This window comes from Bactrocera tryoni, chromosome 4, assembly GCF_016617805.1.
Source record: "Bactrocera tryoni isolate S06 chromosome 4, CSIRO_BtryS06_freeze2, whole genome shotgun sequence".
NCBI classification, from domain to species: domain Eukaryota; kingdom Metazoa; phylum Arthropoda; class Insecta; order Diptera; family Tephritidae; genus Bactrocera; species Bactrocera tryoni.
This window is the reverse complement of record NC_052502.1, coordinates 3,427,166-3,452,254: the sequence shown is the minus strand read 5'-3', so window position 1 is coordinate 3,452,254 and position 25,089 is coordinate 3,427,166. Positions and strand designations below refer to the sequence as shown.

Below are 25,089 nucleotides of genomic sequence, written 5' to 3'. Positions count from 1 at the left end.
AGTGTTGTATATTATGCATGTGAGTAAATCTATGTACATATGTACATAGTTGCCTCGGTTGTAACTTCTTCAAAGCTTTCTTGCTGATCTCTCTTTTATCTGCGCTATCTGTGTCATCGGTTTTCAATATTAATCGAAATGTTTACATACATACATATGCACATACACATAAATTCCTCTGCAGAATACGCTTGAGTCCAGTTAAGCTTCTTAGTATGGGTTGTGTTTGCATATAAAGTGTCAAAATGAAATGGGTATTTGTCAAACAGAGAGAATATAAAAATACTTACGGCGTATTTGAATTGTGCATTAAATTCTCGGTCGTTGGCTCGAATTCTGCGTTCATTCTCTGCAATAAATGGAGAAAAAGTCCATTAGAAATTCCATTTCATGATAACTTATTTTTGTTTTTGTTTTTTTTTCAAAATACCAACTGTGCGTAAAATATAACTAATGACATTTCGGATTCTTTCTTTCAAAGCCACTTGGGAGGCCATCTCGAAAAATAATTTGTAGAGTTTGAATATGCCACAGTGATATTGAATAATTCGGCAGTACTTTTTGAAAAATAAATTTAATACCGAATACTCAACGTCATTGTATTCCCGAAAATAAATAAGATTTCAGAGAAAGAGCCAAGTATTCATTTTCGAGAGGGAACCAAGGTTATGTGTGGTCCTGTAATTAAAGAAATGAATACTAAACCCCCACTTAATACTTAAAAACCACCAGTCTGACTAAGTGCTTAGGTCATGATCAGTATGAACATGTAATTATGTATTAAACATGTAATAACTTTAATATAACATCATTTACCAGAGAAGTAGTATGAACTGCGCCGACGTCGCATTTGTGATAGTCTTCGAACACCCTTATCGCTACCAGCACCGTTTTCAACCGGCGACATCGAAAACTGCTCAAACCCGGCATTGAGTTTTTGTTTTTTATGATCGCTTAGACTTTCAGCCTCATCGTTGACATCCAACGATCCATCATTTGCCATCAACACTTTTGTCGCGGCGGTCGTACGAGAACGCCGGCCCACGCACTCACTTCGCTTCCAACCCGGTAATTTTCCCAAAATAGACAAAAACCGCACCTGAAAACCAGATACTGGTGCTGACATGGCGCCGTCCACTCCTTCCTCCACGGACGTTAGCTCAGAAGTGAGCAACATATGATCGCGAAGTTCTTGATCTATATATGCACTAGTCGGGAGTGAAGCGTCGTTTTTCTCATTCAAAAGAATGGCTGTTTTCATGTCTGCCTGTGTGTCTGCTTTTTCTCTCGATTTTGACCAGGGCTCAGGTGCGATGGTTGTGTTCGCTACAGAGTCGGGTACGTTCGGTTCGGAGTTTTGTTGTTGACATATTTCACCCGACTGAGCGAGTGTCGCTAAACTATAAAGGCTGTCGGTCTGTGTGCGGCTTCGTCGTTTTTTTGAGTTGCGTCTCATGAGAACCGCCGCAACATCGGGTATCGTTTGACTTGTGGGCAGCGATGTACACATTGTAGTGGTTGTGTTGGCGACAGCCGCTGTTTTCGGCTCGACTAATTTTGGTGGAACAGTGTTCGTATGAGCAGTAAGCTCGTTGTTGCCGTCGCATGCTGCTTTTGCTGATGGCGCAGGACGAGGTTTGCGACGTAAATGAAACCATTTTCTGTGGTGTTTTTCAACCGGCTGTGATGGGGAATATGGTGTTTGTTGAAACGTACTGGACGGCTTTTCGACGCTGTCGGAAACGTAATGAGACTTGGCTGCGTGGAAGTATTGTGATTTTGGTGCCTGATCTTTCTGTTCTGTTTGCAGCTGGTAATTGTGGTGGTGTGATCTTGGTAGAACACGGGCTGTGACACCGCAATCCTCATTGTCGGAAGACTCCGTTTGGCGCCCACCAAGCACCTCTAATTCCAGCGTATCCGGCCGCTTTCGATTTCCGCTTGGCATTTCACTCTACCCTTCACTTCCATGCATTCATATACATACCACGCATGTGTACAGTAAAATGTGCGAATATGTGACGTAATTGAGCGGGATGTAAATGCTATTAATTGGCTGTCGTGATAAACGCTTCGGCAACGCAGAGTAGTTGATAATCAAGATTGCATGCGCCGATATACTGTCAATTCCATGTCTACTTTAACGACACTTTTGCTTTTTCACTTAACTAATGCTATTTACACTTCCATTTTAATTGTCTGTGCACTCAAAAGGAGCTCAATAATTTTTCACAAGAACAACAACAACATGCATTAATCTGTATTTTAATTTTTTTGTATAAACATGTATAAGTACGAGTTTTTCTCCAAAAAACAAGCACCTGCCTCGCGAATATGTTTTTACAAACTGGAGCCAAATTTATTTTCACTGGCCTCGATTGCTTGTATTATTCATACATATGTATATAGTTACATATGTATATGTAAGTATGTGTAAACACAGTAATTGCATGGTAAAATTTTAATATTGTTTTATTGTGCGAGTGTCTATAAATTTGCCCATTTGGCTATTACAATGAAAACGTATCTTTGGGGCATTGCAATTTTGTCGAATTCCGGCCCATTTTGATTGATTGCTATTCAAGTTATTTAACGCATTTCTAATTCAGTTCTATACCCTGGCAATATTGTGCTAACAAACTAATCTGTTGATCGGAGGTAAGCCACAAAAACCCAAAACAATTCTGTCATGAACAAAATATTCTTATGTATAAGACACTCAGGTATTTAAAAAGTCTGGGAGATTTTGAACTTGATGCGTGTACGTTGCGTGTACGATGTATGTATGCATGTATATAAATATATGTATTTGTCCTTATAGCTGAATGCTTAGCATACAAAAAAAGTTATATACCATACATAAAAAAATAATTATGATGGTAAAGAGTCTAAAAAACGGATCCTGTTAATGTTGGACACACACTTAAACTTCGGTCGGCGTTTGCAAAAAAAAAAAAACAAAAGTAACTTGGAAAATAACGATCACCTTAACAATGTGCTTGTGCATCTACAAAGGTAATTGCATACATATGCATGTGAGTATGTGTAAATAGAACAAGGTACTAAATATGCGTTCGTAAAATTAATTGAAAATCACATTAGATACATTTATTCCATAACATCCTTTTTTGATTATGAAAGTAAATTGCAATAAAAGTAAAATTTTAGCCCAGCCGTAAAGTAATTAGAGCGTGTTTTGAAGAAATGTATACCTTATCTTAGTCATAATTATTAAGGATCAACTCTTTCATAATGTCAATGAGCTTCACTCAACTTTCAAGAGACTGCCGTAGACGGGTGAATTAAGTACACATCTACTACTCAGAGAAATGTGGGCATATTCATAGATTTATGTTCTCATTTTATTTATTTTAATTTTTTGACAGCTCCAAAGGAAAGGAAATCTGTCTGTCACCGTCCCAAATGCCATAAAACTTACAGTATTGTTACTTGATGTATGTATGTCACAGGCCTAAGATGCCACAGCTTCCACAAGAAAAATCAAATATTTTCCATACACAAAATCATAAAAAATCCAACCTTCTTTCTTATCTCAGTCAACACCCTTACAAAGTTGAACTTCCATCAGCATAAACTGCTTCAACAAACATACAATATTATTTATTGTTAACTCATTTGATTACTTATGTTCTCGCCTAACCATGTTCATTTGGCTAATTGCCAACAAAATTGCAGGTCAAAAACATGCCGATCTGTTGAACAGGGCGTATGAGTAATCAACACTTAATGGCCATTTTTCAGGTATGTGCATATGTATGTATGTATGTGTGCATGAATATGAACAATATAAAAAAAGAGTAAAAGTTCAAACATTCAGTGGCAACTGGCCATATTGTGATCTTTAATATTTATCCGACGCTGATAGTTCTTCATTTAATTTTATGTGTTTTTATCATTAAATGTTATTTTCTTTGCGTAGTGCAGTTCAAGGTGTTAACAACAGTTCGCATATTTATATTATATTTCACTTGTAAACAAATATGTATACGTGGGTTGCTGTAGCTTTTTCAATTACTTTTCAGTGACTTTCCAATTTATTTCCACTTTAATTTGGCGATGGCACATAAATCCGCGTCGGTTAAATTTTGTTCGTCTTCAACAAAGGCACACGTTTTTTTACTAAATTAATCACCACGCAAAGGTCTCTTGACAATGATCAAGTGCGCCTTAATCGTACGAAATATTATCTAATGCATACATGGCGTACTTATACTCCGAACTTTTACATAACACCATAAGATGCATTCGAAATTTTACAAAATTTTTTTTAACTTTGTGCTAAAAAGTGCCTTCCAATGGAAGGGAAAACAGCACTTGTCAATCCTAACGCTGAAATGTAAGCAGTGGCCCTCGTACGTTTATAGAAAACATTCAGTGCAATGCAAATGTTACCTCTAATACCATCGCAGATGAAGAAAAACTTTTTAAGGCAAAAAAATCTCAAATATGAACGTTCACACATGTACATATGTATGTATATGTATTTATGCCTTTTTAGTTTGGCGGTATTTGAGTGGGATTTTTTGATTTTGTTGAAACAATTGAAACAAGACCTAGAAAGTAAGGTCAATGTAAATTGTAAAAATTTTTTTGCAACTGGATTCTTTGAATAATTGCTCCACATAAAAATATAGTATTTCTGTATATTTATGTAAGTACGTATACATATAAGAATGTAAATGTAATTAATAAGATTTTCGACTTCGCGCAGAACAATTCCAATAAATGAGAAATAAACGCAATTAAGCGAAATTTTACACATGTCATCTAAGCATAAAAATCGAAAAATAAAGAGTTCTCTTCCGAAAACCACTATTGGGTTGAACTACATTTAACACGTCGACATGGGTACCGCTGGCTTTTATTCAGAACTATTTTTTGTTAAATGAAATAAAACTATTTGGTATCAAAAAAAGATTTTAAATATATTTATTAATATTTGTGAGTTTAAAAAAAAACTATTACTACTTCTAAAAGCTGCGCCGTCCTCAACGTGCTAAGTATTTTAATTAAGACAGAACTTCACACATTTCGTTTATTATTTCAGATTAAAAGAATTCCAATATCAAAGAAGCTATGCGCGAGCGCCTTGGTTCGATTTTTATACTCTTGCAACCAGTTGCTACAGAGTATTATAGTTTTGTTCACCTAACGTTTGTACGTAAGCGAGATAGATATAGTGTTATATATTTATAAATGATCAGGATGACGAGAAAAGTTGAAATCGTTGAAAAACTGGGCGTAGCCCCGCTCTCTAAAAAGTTTAATGTGTCTCACTATCCACTGAAGCTACAACAAAAAAATTTACTGAGTGCAAATCTTAAAGAACTACTGACAGTGTGATAGTGTGAAAATGGATGAAATCGGAGGATAACCCCGCTCACTCCTCATATAACGGTAAAAACTACTAAAAGCGCGATAAATCAATAACCACCGAGATGGTATGAGAGAACTTTATAGGAGCCGCTGTGAAAATTGGACGATGGGGGTGGCACTGCCCAATTTTTGGTCAAATCCAATATCCCGGGACTCCACCAAACGATTTCGGCAAAATTTGGTACGTGGCATTCTTCAAACATTCTTATATCACAGTGTGAAAATGGAAAACAACCACGACTATTTCCCATAAAGCACAATTTTAAATTCCACTTGATTCGTTCAGTTTCCAGTACACAAATCAAGAAGCAATTCATATTACGAAATACAACTTTGTACGATAGTGTCTTTAATACGTGCCACCTTATGACCAATAGTTGTTTAAATCCAATAAAAATTGTTCAAGCCCCTAGGTACCGAATATTTAGACCAAGGTACCTATAGTTGACTTTTGGTACGATAAATATTTTCCTTTGATTGGTGCAAGTTGCAAGAGTATAAAATGTTCGGTTGCATTCGATCTTACCCCTTTCTTACTTGTTTAATTCAAATTTAAACCAAATTCTTTCCAAAGATACATCTGCTATTTGGTGGCGGCATAAAATTTAAACGACTTTCGGTTTAGTGGATAAGGGTGTAATGCTTATAGTTTTTACTATTTCTTTATAACGGTACCAACGCCGCTTAAGAAATAGGAATAGTTTATCTTCTTTTTGGAACCGCAACATTTTCTATATGTTGGAGAATTAACAAACCACCTTACTCTTGAATACAAGCAAGTCTTCATGAGCATGACTGACTGTTCGATGATGACATTCTGTGCAAATATTCAAAGAGAGGCTCAACACGTTTTCTCTACCGGGTGTATGGAAATATGTACATATGTGTGTGCATATATGCGAATGCCATTCATGGATTCGCAGTTTTATGCGATTTCAGACTGGAAACAAATAAAAAAAATTACATAAGTGCGATTACGCGCAAATGTAAACTTAATTGTAGGCAAGAAAACTGTCGCCACGCCACATATTTAATACAATATTGAAGTATAGAGACATACTTAATAATGTACATACATATATAAACTACACCATGTTTCGGCGGTAGCTTATACATATGTATGTGCATAGTATCCATGAAGTGAAAAAGTTCAGTTCAGTTAAGATTTATATATACATATATGTATGTTTGCAGGCATGGAGGTACGCAAAGTGTTAAGAACGCTTTGCAAGTGTTTTTGTCCGTATGTACATAAGTATGAGTGACACTAGAAATCATACAAAACGACACTTATTATTCGAAAGAAACGCTCGCGGCCTTTCCTTGGCGTTACTACTAGGCAATGCTTGTTAATATGTTTAGAGGGTGGACAACATGAACACTGTCTGCCAAATCTATTATGCGCTCATTGTCGGGTAGGGTAAAAGCATGAGTCATGTTTTTCTCTATGTCACTAAGAAGCTACATTGTTGTGATATTTAACGCGTTTAATTAACTAGAAGAACAACCTCCGTCACATACATATGTACGTATGAAGAGCCGCGCGCTTCGTGTTTATAATTATTGACACACGCACAACACTCAGTCTTTTAATAAAAATCGATGAAAATTCAATAAAAACGCAAACTATGCGTGCACACACAAATATACACGTGTACTCGTATACCGTACATATGTACATATGTATGAACACAGAAGACAATCCTCAAGCCATAAATAATTGCAAAAGAAATGCTTTCCATTTATTTTTACATATGTCACTTGTGCATTGCAAACACTTTGCAGCGGTTTTGAGCGCACTCAGTTGTGATGACGTCCGTTTGAAGGGCGGACCGCTGAGGGTTGGCCGGCAGAGGGCCATGGTAATGACAGCGTACACTTAAGCACGTAAAAACATACATTCATATGTGCTTCCTATATTTTTGCATGGTACATATTACAAATTAATTTGCATAGGTGTGCTGTGCTGATTTGATGGTTGTAAGCGGAACACTCGGCCAAGATCAGCCGCATACGCTAGCGCTGGTGGCGGCCACTACAAGCCAACAGCTCTCAAGCTGGCCCATCCGAGCAGCCAAGAGGCAGCCCACAAGATGCAGACTGCTGACGTAGTCGTTGTTGTATTTTTAGTAGCACATTGTAATGCAGCGAACGATTGTCGCCAATTTGTAATTGTGGTGATTAAGTTTTCTGCGAATTCTATTTTATTCAGCTGCTATTTTACAAATACATTAATGTATTGAACACTAAAACTGATTTCTCACCGTTCGTGGCACAACAATTACATATAACTACCTCCCTCCTCTAAGCCCCAATAAGTTCACTTTTTAATAATCGTTACTAAAAACCAGAGAAAACATTACACATTCGCAGAACGCCGTACTTGGCCAATTTATGTTTGTATATACATATGTTTTATGCACAAGTGCTGCGCTTCATTACTTTAAAGTCCGAGTCAACGCATTTCGCGAAAAAAATATTTAATTTCAAGTAGGTTATTTGTGTTAAAATGGTATTTTTCGTTAATTGTTGTTGTTGTTGGTTTTTTTTATGCGAATCGCCAAACGGATCTACTGTTACTTTTCGACCAGCAAACGGCACAAACGAGAACGAAATCGAGACTAAAATGAAAAGTTGGAAAAGCGCCTCGACTCAACACGATTTCACTCACATGGCGGCGACTCAATGTGTTTGGCGCAGAAGCTTGAAAGTGCAGAGAAATGGAAATGTAAACAATAAGGGAAACACTCGTTTCGACTACACATATTCCTTCGCCTCCTTCATTCATTACCTCGTTTGCGGCAGCAATGCTGGCGGCGACGGTATTTGTGGCAAGTGGGGAAAGAAGTTGTGGTTGCTATTCACGCTATGCTCCCTTCATGGATAGCGGTGACCACGGGAACTATCTGGCGGAATTCATTGGCACTTAGAGGAGTGCAACGGAGCGGTATCGAAACTGTGCCAGTGGTGCCAGTGTCAACAGCTGGCCGCAGAGCCCCGATGAACACTGCCTCCTCCAACCCACCTACTGTATACGGATACCATTCATACCATAATAGTACATGGTATGTATGCAAAAACAAAACGAGTGAAATTGTGGTGAACTGTAAACTTTGAATGGGAAATCCCAAAGACCAAAGACAGATTAATCACACAATGTTAAATTCACTTTTCAAATTGATTCGATCGTGCATATGGATTAACATCCGTGATTTTGCCTACGAAGAAGAATAAATGCATAGGCTCAGCTGGTCTAAGTTGACGCGGCGGGAGTATAGCCTAGGTCAGGATAAGTGAGTTGAAGAATAATAGGAAATGGAAAAGGAATATGAATAAGGTTATAAGGACCTCTTTTAATGCACATATGTTAACTTTCTTTATGATGCTCATTTATTTCTTCGGCTCAACGTCGGTATTATGAGTAAATAATTAACTAGCTCTTAACTTTCTTCTACAACTATTTAATAGTATATATCTACCGGTATATCTAGATACATATGCACCCATATTTTATATATTTACATATAATACATAAATTGTACATACCTACATATGTATGTATGTACTCATAAATTGTAAATGCAAATCATCTAAACGCTTTATACCCACTTTTATTGTTTGTCGCATTTTGTGCCGTCATTCGCAGGGGGTACCGTGATTTTGCGCACTGAAGTGAAACGTCAGCCCAGCTGATATCGTATGATTGTACGGAAATCTAGGCAAAAACAACATTAATTGAAGTACAAACGGAATAGTGAACGAGAAAGAGCAAATGCCTTTGAGCGGTAAAACGCTATGAGCGCGGCATGAGTGAAACGATTGAGTCGAAATTTATTTACTTTATGTATTTTCTGTTAACATATTTGAAGTCTGTGAAGAAAGCTTTTATTTAGGCGCAAATATGTAATTAAAGGTGTAGGTAACAAAGGCTTGTGCGAAATACAGGGAACTGAGTATGGTGTGTGGCCATATACGACACATCCAAGTTCGATGCTTAAAATACGGCAACATAAGCTAAAATGAAACTGTTTTATAGAAGTGATCTAACTGCGATGTTAAAGCATTTACTGACTAGAAAATCTCTCTATAAAACTTAACAGCTTTTCGTGGGCACAAAATCTAGTTTAGCAAACAGCCCAATTACAAGTAAATGTATATTGATTTATTAGTTGTATGTGCATATATGTATATGTAAGTAAATATATGTATAACTAGTTACAATTTTCAACTAGTATGGACCCCAATTGGTTAGTCAAATGGCTTTTTCCTCAAATCCTTTTTTTCACGTCTAGATGTTCTGCGAAATGATTATATATGTATGTATTTATACCGGTCCATATTACCATACTTCAGTAATTTAAAAAAAAACATGTTTTTACACAAAAACCACTGTCTTTGGCTTAAAAAAATGTATATAAAAAAAAAAAATTTTAAATTTATTTTCAAATATTATTTTACGCCTTTAGATATTCCAATTATAGTCTCTTATATGAAGACAATGCGTAAATACATATGTACAGTATTTTTAACTCAAACAAAAAATCATATACGAATCTACAATAGGTTAATTACATTCAGGAAATTCTTGATCCAAACAGTATATTAATATGAAGCTTCCCTGCAACCATGTTCTACTCGGTTAAGTTATAAGAGTTAAGCTTACTATAAACGTATGCAGGAGCATACATACATACATATGTAAGCGCCTAAGTTAACTTTGAGTTGTTCTGTGCTGCATGACACAAAGTAAACATAGTGCAGGGTTTGTCAACGCTGTAATGATTATTCAAGCGGTTAAAAAGTAATTGTTTCGCAAGCGGGGAAAATACATTTGGAAAAAATGAAATCGCATGCATGCAAATACAATCTAATATTGGTATATATTATACTTATGTATGTAGTATAGGCTGATAATATAATAACAGGGCGTAAACGTGCAATGCAAATTTTGAAAATCTTACAAAAGTTTGATTTTATTTCAGATCCGTGCAAATATACAAATATAAATACATATGTATTTGTATTTATTTAATGTTAGGGAATGTAGCTGATACAATAAAGCATTTTGTATAGATGGAAAAATAATGTACATATACATATTTAAACATCGAGTATTATGCATGAAGCCAAACTATGATTCGTGAGTCATTTTTCTAGTCTAGTGACAAAGCGGCTTCGATTCAAAGTCGATCGTCAATAGTTGCATAAATACTCACAATAAATATTCAATAAAAAATATGCTCAGTTATATAAGTTTAAGTCGATTAATAATAACCGGAAAATTATTAATAAATACCCTGCAGGAACCATGATTCGTTGCGCTTATAGGTAGATTGGCTTTTGTAGACGTATGCAATCAGGGGTGCCACAGTAAGTACTAAGAGTAACAGAATTGGCTATTTTGATTTGGATTTTTATTTTTATTTTGTCTATGTAGAATAATAGCTCGCAACTATTTATTTCTGCAGTTTTGTGTACCTATTTATTGTTTTTGTAATACTCGTAGAAACGCATGTGTGCAAGATCTCAGCCTTACCATCTACAATGATATTGAACTTTCTTTAAGAAAAAACTGATTATTTACACGTGTATCGTGTATTGATCCACACGATGTATAGTATTTCTCGGACTGGCTAAGTACCCTTGACCTATTGCACTAGGCCGTCGTCCCCCACAATCACACATATTTTCTCTTTGCCATAAATAAGTATTTTTTCGTTCAAATTAATGAGCTCCTTTACTTTCTTTATTTAACCAGAATTCGCAGCAAAAAAGCACTTGATTTAGATGCCCTTATGTGCGTACACGATTCAGTATATATGTATGTATAAAAGTGTATGTATGATAAGATTTGTGCATTGAGGACTTATGTATATCGCTCACAATTAAACACAAACGTATGTATATGTACCTAATAGTGAAAGAGTTCATGAGCAAGTGGTTTAAGGAGATATACATACATATAAGATATGTATAAACAGGATGAAAGAAAGTACATTACCTTTATTATACCCTGAACAGGGTATATTAAGTTTGTCACGAAGTTTGTAACACCCAGAAGGAATCGTCGGAGGCCCAATAAAGTATATATATAAATGATCAGTATGTCGAGCTGAGTCGATTTAGCCATGTCCGTCTGTCTGTCTGTCCGTCTGTCTGTATATATACGAACTAGTCTCTCAGTTTTTAAGATATCTTTTTGAAATTTTGCAAACGTCATTTCCTCTTCAAGAAGCTGCTCATTTGTCGGAACGGCCGATATCGGGCCACTATAACATATAGCTGCCATACAAACTGAGCGATCGGAATCAAATGCTTGTATGGAAAACTTTCACATTTAACAAGATATATTCACGAAATTTGGTATATGTTATTTTCAAAGGCAACAATGTAATCTCCGAAGAAATTGTTCAGATCGGTTAACTATAGCATATAGCTGCCATACAAACTGAGCGATCGGAATCAAATGCTTGTATGGAAAACTTTCACGTTTGACAAGATATGTTCACGAAATTTGGTATATATTATTTTCTAAGGCAACAATATAATCTCCGCAGAAATTTTTCAGATCGGTCAACTATAGCATATAGCTGCCATACAAACTGAACGATCGGAATCAAGTTCTTGTATGGACAACTTTCACATTTGACAAGATATATTCACGAAATTTGGTATATGTTATTTTTTAAGGCAACAATGTAATCTCTAAAATACTTGTTTAGAACGGATTACTATAGCATATAGCTTCCATACAAACTGAACACATAGTTACTAACAGAATTGCACCTGTGAAGGGTATTTAGCTTCGGTGCAACCGAAGTTAACGTTTTTTCTTGTTTTTTCAAATATTTAAGTATAAAAATATTTATTTGTCAGATAAGAGTACCGTCTCTATTTATACCCTGAACTGAGGGTATTAAGTTTGCAATGAAATTTGTTACTCCCAGAAGGAAACGTCGGAGACCCTGTAAATAATATATCTATATGATATGTGTGCCGAGTCGATTAAGACATATTCGTCCGTCTAGTTGCTCACTTATTATTAAAACGAATGCCAAGACTCTTTGCAGATTTTTTGAGATGTTCACGCTGTCATATTAGATATATAACATATATGTATATGTACATACATATATCGAAGGGATAAACAACTTTGGTGTTGTTATTATCTGATCAAATTTGACCAGTTCAGTCCAAACAAGCTGCGCGTGCAAAGGGTATCGATAAACTTTTTTTCCCAGATTTTTTATGATAGTTTGAAGTTTGATCTCCATAGGTCAATTAGTGTGTTTGGTATCTGATTATTTACGCCGCAAAAAGTGTGTCTGGCGAGTTTTTAATGGAATCACTGCGACGGAATCGTTAAAAATGTTTTAGAAGTGTTTTTGGGACTATTTATTTTCACGAGCACATGTATTTGAGTGCCACGGAGTCTTCATTGAAGTTTGCGAAGTCATGGTACTCGTCCATAGTAGTGTTTTTTCAAAAAATTACGAGTAGGAGTCGCAAAAATGAGAACCTAACATTCATCAAATGCGTTATTCCTGGTGACGAGAGACTGGTTTAAAAATATAACAAAACAGTCCAACAATCTAGAGAATTGTGCTCCAAAAATGAGCCATAAGAGGTGTATGAATAATTTGACTAAAAATTTTTTTTGACTCAGGAGGCTACCTCAGTGGTGCAATGCGATTTTTACAGTGTATAAAAATATCGAACAAGGAATTTGTTTCAAAATTTGTATTTCTAACTGAATTTCGTGTGCGGAAGCGTTTCGAATGTTGGAAAAGGCTTAAGGTGATTCAGTTTAATCAAAAAGTCGATAGATAGCCAGAGGCATTATATTTTACACCTGGGATGATAAAGAAGACTTTGTAGGAGATGGGGTCAAATTTGAACGATGGGGGTGGCACCGAAGACATTTCTGTGAAAATTCAAATTTAGTATATAATATCATGATAAAAAAAATGAGCGAACTACAACCCCGCCTACTTTCCATGGAATACAATTTTAAAAATCGTATCTGATTCTTTCACTTTCTAGTATGCAAATCAAGCACAAATAAATGTATCAGGATAAAACTTTTCTCGAGTATTGCCTCTAAGGTATGCCAGATACCGAATATGTGGATCAAAGTTACTATTGTGAACTTTTTATAGAAAATATCGGCCAATCTGTGAGATATATTATTTAAATTTGAAGAAAATCCTTTCGTTATAATAGTATGTCTGTATGTTAAAAATGGGTGGAATCGAGTTAATACTTATCAATAGTCAGTACTAGCCCCATATACCATATATAATACAAAGATTTTCGAACTTCCGGTTGCATTCATACCGCATATAATATGACTAATATGTGAGTTATTTTAATAAAATTGAGAGAACGTAAAATTGATAAAATCGGGTGAAAACCGCCTCATATAACTAACAAACCTTATGCACGTGAAGGTATTGCCCCAGCTTTGATTCTTGCAAGTTGCAAGAGTGAAGAATGTTCGATCACACCCAAACTTAACGCTTCCTTCCTTGTTGACATTACTTTTACCACTTTTTACAAAAACTAATTATTCTTCATTTGAACATCTCTGAATTTAAATTAGAAAGTTTGTCAGTGATACTGAAAGCCATTTATTATAATAATTTATATTTCAAAGATAATTGTAGTTGCAAGAAAGTGTGATTATGGTGTCACAATCACATAAGCTATCCCATCGCTTCAATGACCCCTCATATACTTCCTGTAACTCCTGCGTGAAGTCCAGTAATGATTACTAATTGAGGCTAAAGTTTGTTTTTAAGTGTACAACGCATATGTGAATACAAGTACATATTTACCCGCATCCATTTACATACATATAGAATTTGGATATGATCCTGACAATTTCAGACAGGACACTCACTGCCACTTACCAGAAGCATCAAGTGCAACATTTCTCTGTCAGGTTGTGATATATACATTCATTCCCCTATCTAACTCACAAGGTAATCAAAGTGAGTCTGTTTATATACCCTTCAATAAAGGCAACCAGTTCAGAGTGAATTTATGACTAGTTACATAGAAACATGCAACTGATTGAACTTTAGATATTTTTACTTTTCCGAAAGCTTCTTTTTATAGTCTCAGCGTTGTCAATCGTTTACGAGCTAGTCATCTTTCGTGATACTAAAAGAGTTCAAAATAAGTAATAATATCCTAAAGACATTCGTTGAATTAAGCAAATCTATTTGCATTCTAAACTTATGACTTGGGAACTAATCCATTCCCTTTGTAGATTAACCCAGGTGTACTCTCTTCAAAATAGCCCTGCTCAATGTTCACAGCATATACTTATACATACTTACATATGTATATAATCATGTCACTACTGATGGGTGTGACAACGATGCCCTATAGGGCATTTTATGGAAATACGATCAAATTACTCTCAACGTATGTAAGTCAGAATTCCAGAATTATTGTCACTTCGTATGTAATATATTGGTGCTATGTTTGTGTAATAAGAGTAGATTTATAAATAAATATATATGTATAAATTATTGATAATTGCAAACCACAAAAAAGCGCGGATAAAAATCGGACACACACATAGTCGAAACACCTGCTCCAGATATTGCATTGGTGAGGTTCTAGCATCTCACAGCCTATTTTAACGAACTGCATTACCACACATTACAACTTATGGGGGAGCAAATGAAATATATTAAAGCTTTCGGAATGTTCAACAAATTCCTTTCTGTTTAAGTGAGGTTTTTTCAGAGCATAACTGACCCCGCTTTAAACAGTCAAGAGCGTACACCAAGTTTTTGTTATTGGCTTCACCAGGAACATATGATTATTGATTTTCATAATATTCATTACATTTATATATCCGAAAAAAGGCCGACAAGGTCCCCAAATACCTTTCAAAAGGAAATCAGTCAACGAACCAAAGCAGTTCTTCTTATCTATAGTTCTAAACCGATTATAATGCATAGTCAAATTTCGTTTATTAATATGAATTAAACTTAGTTGGAACTCACCTTTTTGTGGCTGTGGTTGTGTTTTTGTTCCCATTATGAATATTATCCGTCTTTGAGAGCGTTTTAGTCCAAATTGAAGTTTATGCTTAAGCGTAGACTCGGTAGATAAAACGCGTATTAAAAGCCAGTATAAATATGTATGTTGTACGTAAAAATAAGTGCACTTTTACTTAGAATGACTTCGTTAACATTATCCATAAATAGAACTAGTAAATTAAGGTAACTTTTGTTTTATGTCTTTGTGATTTCGTTTTCTCTTAAATATTAATTTAGCACTTTTATTATTCCATAAATTTTGTTAAATTAGTTGCAGGTAGAATGTATCCTTTGTTTCCGTTACAATTAACAAATGCCTCTTGTGCTTGTGGAACGTGTTAGTCAATTTTTCCAGGCGGTCTGGACTTGGACGGAGGCGCCCTTCTGCGTTTTCGTATGATCGGTGGGGACCAAAGTGGAGACCGCACGAAGTGGATATCCATGTGATTGGTTAAAGGACGAATGCCGTCTAAAAATGAAACAAAAACATAAAAAGACGTTGAGAATGGGTTTGATACTGAAAAGTTCCGAAGGCGTGCTAAGAACAGCCAATATACTATGGTATTATGCATACTTTAATCATTTATAAATGAGTTGTAACAATTTTATTTTTTATTAAAATATTCATATGCGATGAGTGCATGTGACTGAAACTAGTGTTGGCTACGGAATAGTGTGGAAGAAAACAGCTGCACCACGTGTTATGCACTCAGTTGTTGTCAGCAGGAATGGGAAATTAGAATTTCGTAATGAAATTTATTATAATATTCACACATTTTTTATACACTCGTGAGAATCTTTACAAATTTGATTTAATTGAACGTAGCACAAGAACAAAATGATTAATGTGGTTAACTCCTTTGCAAGGCATTGGGCCTACAAATAGTTGACCTTATAAGTAATGAAAGGTCGATAAACGGCAGCCATCTATTACAACACTATTTATTATAAACTCTTTATCTACTTTCAAGATATACATATCTTCTAACCGAGATGTACAAAATCAGCAACGGCAAAGGAGTGAAACCCTTTATGTTAAGTATGTGGGTATGGGGGCCTTGAGTAGAGTGCGTTCAAGAAAATATGCTCATTTCATTTCATTAAAGTATCCAACTTACTGACTCATGTATATATGTACATACATATGTATGTATACGGTAAAAAGTTGACGGATAGCACAAAAAATATATTAGGTATTTGGGTGCTCTTGGACCATATTCTTCCACATCAAAACACAGTATAGTAAGTGTAAAATCTCCTCTCATTTTACCCTAAAAATTTGTCTGGCTTAGCGCTATGTACGGCACAAGGTTAATCGTTGGGACGCAAATCGATACACATATGTACATACATTTATGTTTAAAAATCAACCGAAATGGAGAGCCTCTTATAAGCTAAAGCAGATCATAGGAAATCATGGAACGATTTGAAACATTTTAGGATACAAGTTTTCACATTTTTGATGACATTAAGCTGTTGACATTTAAAATAACGTTCTATCAGGAGTGGGCATAACTGTAGCACGATTCGTTCCATTTGAAACTGTGTTAAACGGATTGCTTAATACGCAAATATCAATGTTAGCAATTGTTCGAAAATATTTAAATATTTGGTGGTAATAAAATGGATCCATATGTAAGCGGTGTGTATGTGAGTTATGATGTATATATCTTCTAAGAGAGCGTAATCAAAATAGTTCCTAAGTGTTGAGTTTCTTGAAATTCCAATGCAAAAGCAACTGTAAACATATGCAATACGATGCCAACCTCTGCGACTTCGCAACTTCACATTTTGAGGTTAACTAGTTTTCTGAGAACTTTGGTCAGCAGTTTATATTTTGAAAAACAGATTGGGTGATGCAGGAAAGATTTGTTTGTTGTTACAAGCAACATATTGTACGATCATTTAACTCTATGCAAATATAGAAATATATCCAGTGTGTAGAAAACTGCTTTGACCATCGCTAGCTTTTGGCAAAAGCTCGTATACCAGCATGTACATATGTACATATACATCCATAGTGCATATGTAAAACTGTATCTATATATATAAGCCAAAAATTCCACGGAATTGAAACACAATCAATGCACTCGCCACTGTTCTATTTGATTGTACATTTGACTGATGAATTGAATTACGATATTTGAAATATTGCAAAGAAATAATTTCCACATACACATAGTACATATGTCGGTAAGAGTATTAATACATATACATACATATGTACATATACATACAATACATATACATACATATGTATGTGTATGCTCTGTGTACATGTGTTAGATTCTGTGTAAGATTTTCAAAGAGCTAAGGTTTTTTTGGAGTGGAGAGTTTATTTCGATGTTCATTATTTGGTGAAGTGTTATTACATAAAAATACAATACAAAACATATACAAAAATATCTGCAATTGTATAAAAAATAGAAACTAAGTAGTACAGAGTAGTTATGTCGAAATTTCAAAGTAATCGTAATTTTGGCAGCACAAAATGCCCAAAACAGTATTTAACATAACAAATACATACATACATAGTTATATCAACTAACGAAGCCAAATGCTTGGTCGAACATTAAAATTTGTGGGTGACGATTTTTCTACCATTAAATATTACTTATACGCAGCGCCGGAGGGAGCTAAGGGCACAGCTACTGGAAAATCCGTTCGAACATACTAGATACTGAGAGCATGGTCAAAACATTAGCACATTAATTTTATTTGATTTCATACGCAACCATAATTTCTAATGAAATCTTAAGCCAAACTTACCATTAATGACGAGAGCGCACGAAACTACAATACTTATCGCAAATTTTTGTCGCAGTAATGAGTTTGACATTGACGGAAATGCTCGCGATCATATATCCTTATAAACCAACAAATGTACTAATTTTTGCTATATAATTGTTTGCGTGTATATACCAGAGAGTAATGAGCCGTATATAATTAGCACAAAAATTAAATTATTTTGCTATACAAACTCAATATTTATGCACATGTTCGTATCTAAATGTTTAAAAATATTTTATATGAGGTGGTTAATAAAATACTAAAAATTATTTAACCACCATTCTATAGTTCTTATGAACAACATGGTCCCAGCTAAGGTGGTCAAGGCTTATCAAATGAGCAGCCGATGATTAAATCATGTGGACTTCCCTGTTCTGAAAAATTGTGTAATAATAAATACTTTCCACTTTAATGTTTGCTTAAGCCAAAGCAGTTATTGGGTCAAATGTAGATAGCAGAACGAATTGCTTAAACTCTAATCAGTTTACTCAGAAATATGTTAATATTCATGGTTTTGTGGCCAGGAGTGCCTATTTTTTTTGGTTATTAACAAACATTTAAATTGAAAAATCTAATGTTTTGATAACCGAAACATTTATTAAATCTAAATGAATCATTTAGAACATAAAAAAATTAATGATAAATTAGCGGAGCAGAAATTTTTAATTGTCAGCCCCAGTTCAGGCTTGGAGTCTGGCTCAGCCGTACTTAATTATATAGCGTAATGATGTTTAGATATCAATTTTCCATTCACTCAGTCGATTTAACATTTACTGATTATACTTATGTTATAAAATAAATAATTACGGAAAATTTGCAAACCAAATTTATTCATTTCACACAAACTTTCAGCAATTCTGTCGACTGTTTAGAACGTCAAATGAAAATATGGAAATGCGATATCCAGTGATAGCAGGGCTCCCTTGTACAGCAATTAATCCATGAAAATCGTGCTGTTCATTGGCAATTTACAGCTTTAATAACCTGATAGCTCAGCTCAGATTGGCATTCTTATATAATCCGGCTTATTCGCTGTTATGCCCACACATGCACATACAAATGTATTTATATGCACATGAAGATCGGGTTGCCAATTATGATGTGTGTTTTCTGTAAGCTTTCTGAGTCTGAATGTTATCTCGCTATAGTTTATGTAGTTGTAAGAAACTCATACTTCTAATACATTTGTTATTTAATTTTAATTTAATGAACAAACTTCGTGACTCATACACACTTACACTGACTGTACAAATGTTCCGAATAGATTGCAATTCACTCTTCCCGCTTCACAGAAAAGATGATTCAGTAATAAGCAGCAGCGGATGTGGTATCAGCAGAGAATTTAAAAATACTGAAGAATCAACTGTTAATTAACAGACTACAACCACGCGATGGAGAAACATTTTTTCGTGCAAGGTCAATTTTCAATTCGGGTTCCTTTATAAATAGTTTCGATATTCTACTTGCTTAAGTATGTATGAGTAACAGGAAAAATTTCGTCATTTGACTTAGAAGTGAAGTTATGCGCAAAAAGCTTTCATTTTCGAAAAAAAATTAATCAAATAAAAACCGTATCCACCGAAACTAGAATACTCTTCACATGGCCCTTGTTCTTAAAACAACTGAGTACATACATATGTACATAGTATATACACGTATAACTAAATCTGAAAACGTAATCGGCCAACGGTTTGCATTCAAAGGAAAAATTTTGCTTCGTCTTTCTAACAACGTTTTCCATAATAGACTGCATTTTGATCAATCAGTTTTAAGGCAGCTACATATGTATATCTTATAAGGGTCCGATATCTATGGTTCCGACCAATAAGCAAGGGATAGGGAGACAAGAAAGTGTGACAAATTTTAAGATCGACAATTCAAAAATTTAAGAGATTTGCGCATATACAGACATACGAACACGCTTAAACCGACTCAGCACGTCAGGCTCATATATAACATAAATTAATAAACGCTGTCCCGATTATAACAACAAGAAACAGCTGTCTAGGGAAGTGCTTCTCAATCATTGTTGTCACGAAATTCATTATTCGGTTAAGTTTAATTTTGTAGAAAGCATACTCGCAGACAAGAAACACAGTCAATATTTTCCATGAATGAAATTAATAGCTAGCATAGCGCTCATTGATACTTTAGGTTCGAGCGATTTTCAAATCAAATAAATATGTATATGAATATACATATATACATATATATGTTTGTACATTCATATGTATGTATGTATGGATTTGCTACAAATTAACCAAATGACCTTGTCCACTCAAAACTTCCAAAAACACAATAGCCGCAAAATAATTAATAAATATGTATGTACATATGTATGTATGTATGTACATATGTATGTATCTCCACATTAAATGCGTGTGCGCATGGTGGTGCACACAGAGTGACTTGAAGAATTATGCGTGCTCAGTTGGCAATTGCTAAGACGAATGCGAATGTAAGCATAGTAAATGTGTAAATGTATAAATGTGTGACCATGTAGAGGAGTAAAACCCCAAACCACCTTGAACTTTTTCACAGAGCCGAGACCAATGCCGAGACGCTGGGTGCGAATTTAATAATTGAACTGAAAAAGAAAACATTTCAAGTCATCAAGTTAGTAATTACGCACAATTAATTATGAATACTCTCCTATTTGTGGATGAATAAACGTTTGCCACCAACATACTTATACGAGTATGCACACATATCTTTTAATGCGTTTACATATATGTTCAGCGAACAAACATACATACATATGTACTTACGTACATTTACACCTGCTTTTTAAGCGAGTGGCAAAGTAGTGCCATGACTTACATACATTAAACAAATCTGGCAAGCATTATTATTTATTTGGTTTCAATTTCCAATACTACGATTGCATTACGCGCTCTTGCATTAGAATTCTCGTTGAACTCGAAGTTCTTGTTCTTAAAAGTTTACTTTCACTTTACATTTATTTATCTTAAATTCATAAATGTAGATTTACTAATTTTTCATGACAATGTTAGTAAAATATTTTTCTTTCTGTTTTTTTGTTCAAATCCAACAATACATACATATTTTAAAAAATTGGTCACGGAGAAATACAAAATCCATGCAGTTTCATGTTTTCGAGATATCTTCAAATAACGGTTGTGTGGTTAGTATAAAAATTGTCAATTAAATTGGTGTTACTGCAAAATGTCAATTTGAGCGTAAGCCTTCGCAAATTTTCTCAAAGTTGACTGGTTGGGCTAGTTGATATCACGGCAAGGCGAGTGCGGCCAGTATGAGTCATTCGGAGCGGTGGCTTCTTGAGAGATACTATTTTACGTGTACGCATTGAGAGATACATTTGAACATTCATTCATGCTCATATATGTCTGTATGTATATATGTATATGTACATGCGTTTAAAATAATGACAATTAAAATATCAGAGACGGTAACTCGTTTTTTTATTTCGCAAACGATTCAGCTCACAAATTCAGTGCACAAATTCTAGTAAATGCGGGTAACACCAAAATGTTTCCGGATTAGACTTGCATATTTTTTAGGTGCAATCAAAAACTTTTTTAACCCCAAACCAAAAAGAACTCTCTCTAGCTCTATACAGCAAAGAAATTCTTATGAACTGGTTAAAAAATTCGCAAAAAAAGTTATGAAGAAATATATACTTACGTATATACAAATCACATGCAAGGAATATTCGAAAACAAACGTATACCAAATGTCAACCGGATTGTTGTGCCAATTCAGATAAAGTTCCAGTTTGCTGCATGTGTTAGGGCAATCAAAAAAATTTCGATGCACGTGTATACATATGTATATGTACATATAAGAATGAATAATGAAGGAAAGTAAAAGTGAATAATGAACAGTTATAGTGCACTCTACTCTAAACCAGTGAATACACTGCTTATTAGCAGATTAAAACGTATTCACACAACTGATGCAAGTCAAACGAATGGCTCGCATTTACAGATTTCGGAATAAAACCGCAAAAGTTCAAAAGATAGCAGTAATCTATTATGTCACTTCTAATAAACTAACACAATTCTACTTCTCCTCGCATAAGTCGAGTTTTATCCAAGTCTTTGCGAAATCAGATGACCGTTTAGCACTTCAGTTTCGCGGACGGGTGCAGCCCTCTATAGCAGTGTGTAAGCAATATTTAGGTTTCCACGCAAATGACACATTAGCCATTAGGGCATTTTGCTTTGTTAAAATAATATGAAGTTAATTTTCACACATTTTAGCATTTGACATTTAGAGAAAACATATCTATACATACGTGCGTACATTTGCATTTGCAGATGTAAACACACTATGTACAAATGGTTGAATGTAGCGTGAATGGAAATGGACTAAAGTGCAATTTAATTAGCAAAACAAATCACTGCGGTGACAACAGAGGATTTGCTTCTTATACATAAATAAATACCGCTTCCGCGCCATCAGCGCATAGGTGACACATACATATGTATGCATATTTATACAAAAGAGTATATACATATGTATATACAATGGCGCCATTCATGGAAATACATACATGCGTTGTTTGCTTCCGAACATGTGATTATGTAAAGGTGTAAATATGAAGACACAGCTGACAAACAAGACCCCACAACACCCATAAAAAATAAGAAAACCCTAAGCCTAATTAAATGGAGAGTTTTGAATTCGGGGCGAGCAAATGAAGGCCAAACAGCGAAGCAGTTGACATCATCCGAAATAAATCCGTTAGTTCTTATGTGACTGGGCCAGCTGTGGGTGAAGTGAAGTGTGGTGGGACAGCACACAAAAGTTCACGTGTTGCATTTAAGTGCTTTGGCTGCGACGGCACAGGACGGCTTTAATCGAAGCTGGCGCAACATCTGACATACAAAAAAACAGGAAAGCTCGGTCAACCATCGAGTAAAGTATTTGGGGTGACTATTATTATTTAGTAAAAATTAGAACTTAGAAGAGTGCTATTAAATTCGAGTTTTATCCGATAATAACCCATAATTAAATAACAATAACCAAAGTTTAAATAATATTTTTAAAATATTTGAAAATTATTTTGCAAAAAAAGGTCTTTTTAACCCTCTTGGCCATTCGACAACGCTCTAAACGAATACACAATCCGCTTTGAGTATATGTATGTATGTAAAGCCCGACACATAAGCCATAAAATATATAGTATAGCTTCATAGTAGTTTAGTTACTAGCAAAGGTATGTGTTCGTGCAACAATTTTGAATTCCCCTCAGAGGTCAATCTTATTCATGTTCATGTTCATTGTCCGCCTACAAGTAACACGACAGCGAAACTATAAAAAACAAAAATAAAATATCGCAAAAAGGATGCAATACAATAATAAATCCACTATCAACAAACCAATTTACCACACGCCAACACAACATTCCATCGATTGTGTTCCTCCACTTAGGCCCAGTTTGTGGCGGCGATTTAATGAAGTCGTAAAGGGCATATTCAGGTCGCGGGAGCAATGGCGCTGGATGGTGGCTAATCGTTGTTAGTTGTTTCTGTTCCGCTGCTCAGCTAACCCTGGTTTTGAAATTTCATTACCAATGAAACGAAAGCGAAATCGTGAACAACAATGAATTCTGATGGCACCTAAAGGAATGACACCCGTGGGTAGTTCCGCCACTCCAAAATGTCAATGGTGTGGGCGTTGAGGGGTAATTGTAAATGACATACAAACTCTCAAACCGACTGACCACGAACTTCGCTAACATATCCTTGCATACATATGTACATATATACACATGCTCGCACAGCAATGTTTGTGTGTGTTTGGTGAGTAAACCAATTAACAGCGAAACTATTGTAATAGCGGTAAGGAATATGTAAACAAATATATCGAAAGGATAAATCAGAAATGCGGCATTAAGTAAAAATAAAGCTTACTCTAGCAATCCAAAATCTTTATCTCGCTTGATGAAAAGCTTGCAAAAGCTCAAAACCTCAAATAGTTTGGGTTTTTAGGGTTCTATGTTAGTGTAATTATTTTTGTTAGCTGTCGAGTGTGATATTAAATAGTTTGCAACATAAGTAGTAATACAATCGGAACAACAGAACACAAGTGCGAACCAGTGATGAAATGCTTCGCCTCTAATTCCTGCTCTCGGGTTACCTGAAAAATGGAGACTTCTACAAGTCGCCAATTAAGGCCGCAGACGCTATTAGCTACACAGTTCCAGGATTCATTCCTATATACAAAAATCTGTATTTGTGCACAATAAACTTACTACTATTTGGTTAGACGAAGATTCATTGTGAATGTATGCATGGATCATATCCCTACATACATACATACGTATATGTGTCCGTGTGTAAGTACATTTGCCTTATGCCACGTAATTTTAATTTTATTTCATTGATTTATTTTCCGAGGTTTGACCGTATATGAAATTTGAATGTGTGGTAATTATGGAATGTGCTGCAGTTCCCAGACCGTCAACACCATTAAACACATATGTACATAAGCACACATTCATATCTACATATACACACAATAATCTATAAGTTAATATGGCTGATTGAACATATTTACGTTTTTACCAACAAATCGTACGGAAATACCCGTATTGAGTAGAGCGTTTAAACGGAGCGGATTTGACCTTGGAAGAACACCTGTCAGGAGACGTTAAACTTTAAATTGTTAATCAATTCCTGGGAATCGAACAATATGGTTTAAGTTGAAGGCATTTCAGAAACTCATCGGATTCAAAGGAAATTTGTTTAGAAACAACAATCACATTAATTTAAATAAAGTTCATAGTTTATGCCAGAATCTAGAACTAACATATGTACTTAAATACATATGTACATAAAACACTTTGAAATAGTCA

At 35.0% G+C, this 25,089-nt stretch overlaps 1 protein-coding gene across 11 annotated transcripts in view; it reads right to left on the bottom strand.

Annotated features, from left to right (window-relative positions):
* LOC120775302 (phospholipid-transporting ATPase ID) overlaps nucleotides 1–25,089 on the bottom strand; it is a 43,312-nt gene that overhangs the window by 15,219 nt on the left and 3,004 nt on the right. For 4 of the 11 annotated variants that reach the window (XM_040105431.1, XM_040105429.1, XM_040105432.1 and 1 more), the window contains exons 1-3: nucleotides 7,662–8,000; nucleotides 817–2,258; nucleotides 291–349 (exon numbers count right to left, since the gene is read on the bottom strand). In XM_040105431.1, the coding sequence (XP_039961365.1) occupies nucleotides 291–349; nucleotides 817–1,948 (1,191 nt within the window). In that variant the 5' untranslated portion in view covers nucleotides 1,949–2,258; nucleotides 7,662–8,000. Of the gene's footprint in view, nucleotides 1–290; nucleotides 350–816; nucleotides 2,259–7,661; nucleotides 8,001–15,419; nucleotides 15,925–25,089 lie in introns of those variants that run through there. The other 7 variants (XM_040105434.1, XM_040105435.1, XM_040105426.1 and 4 more) reach the window with 6 other exon arrangements.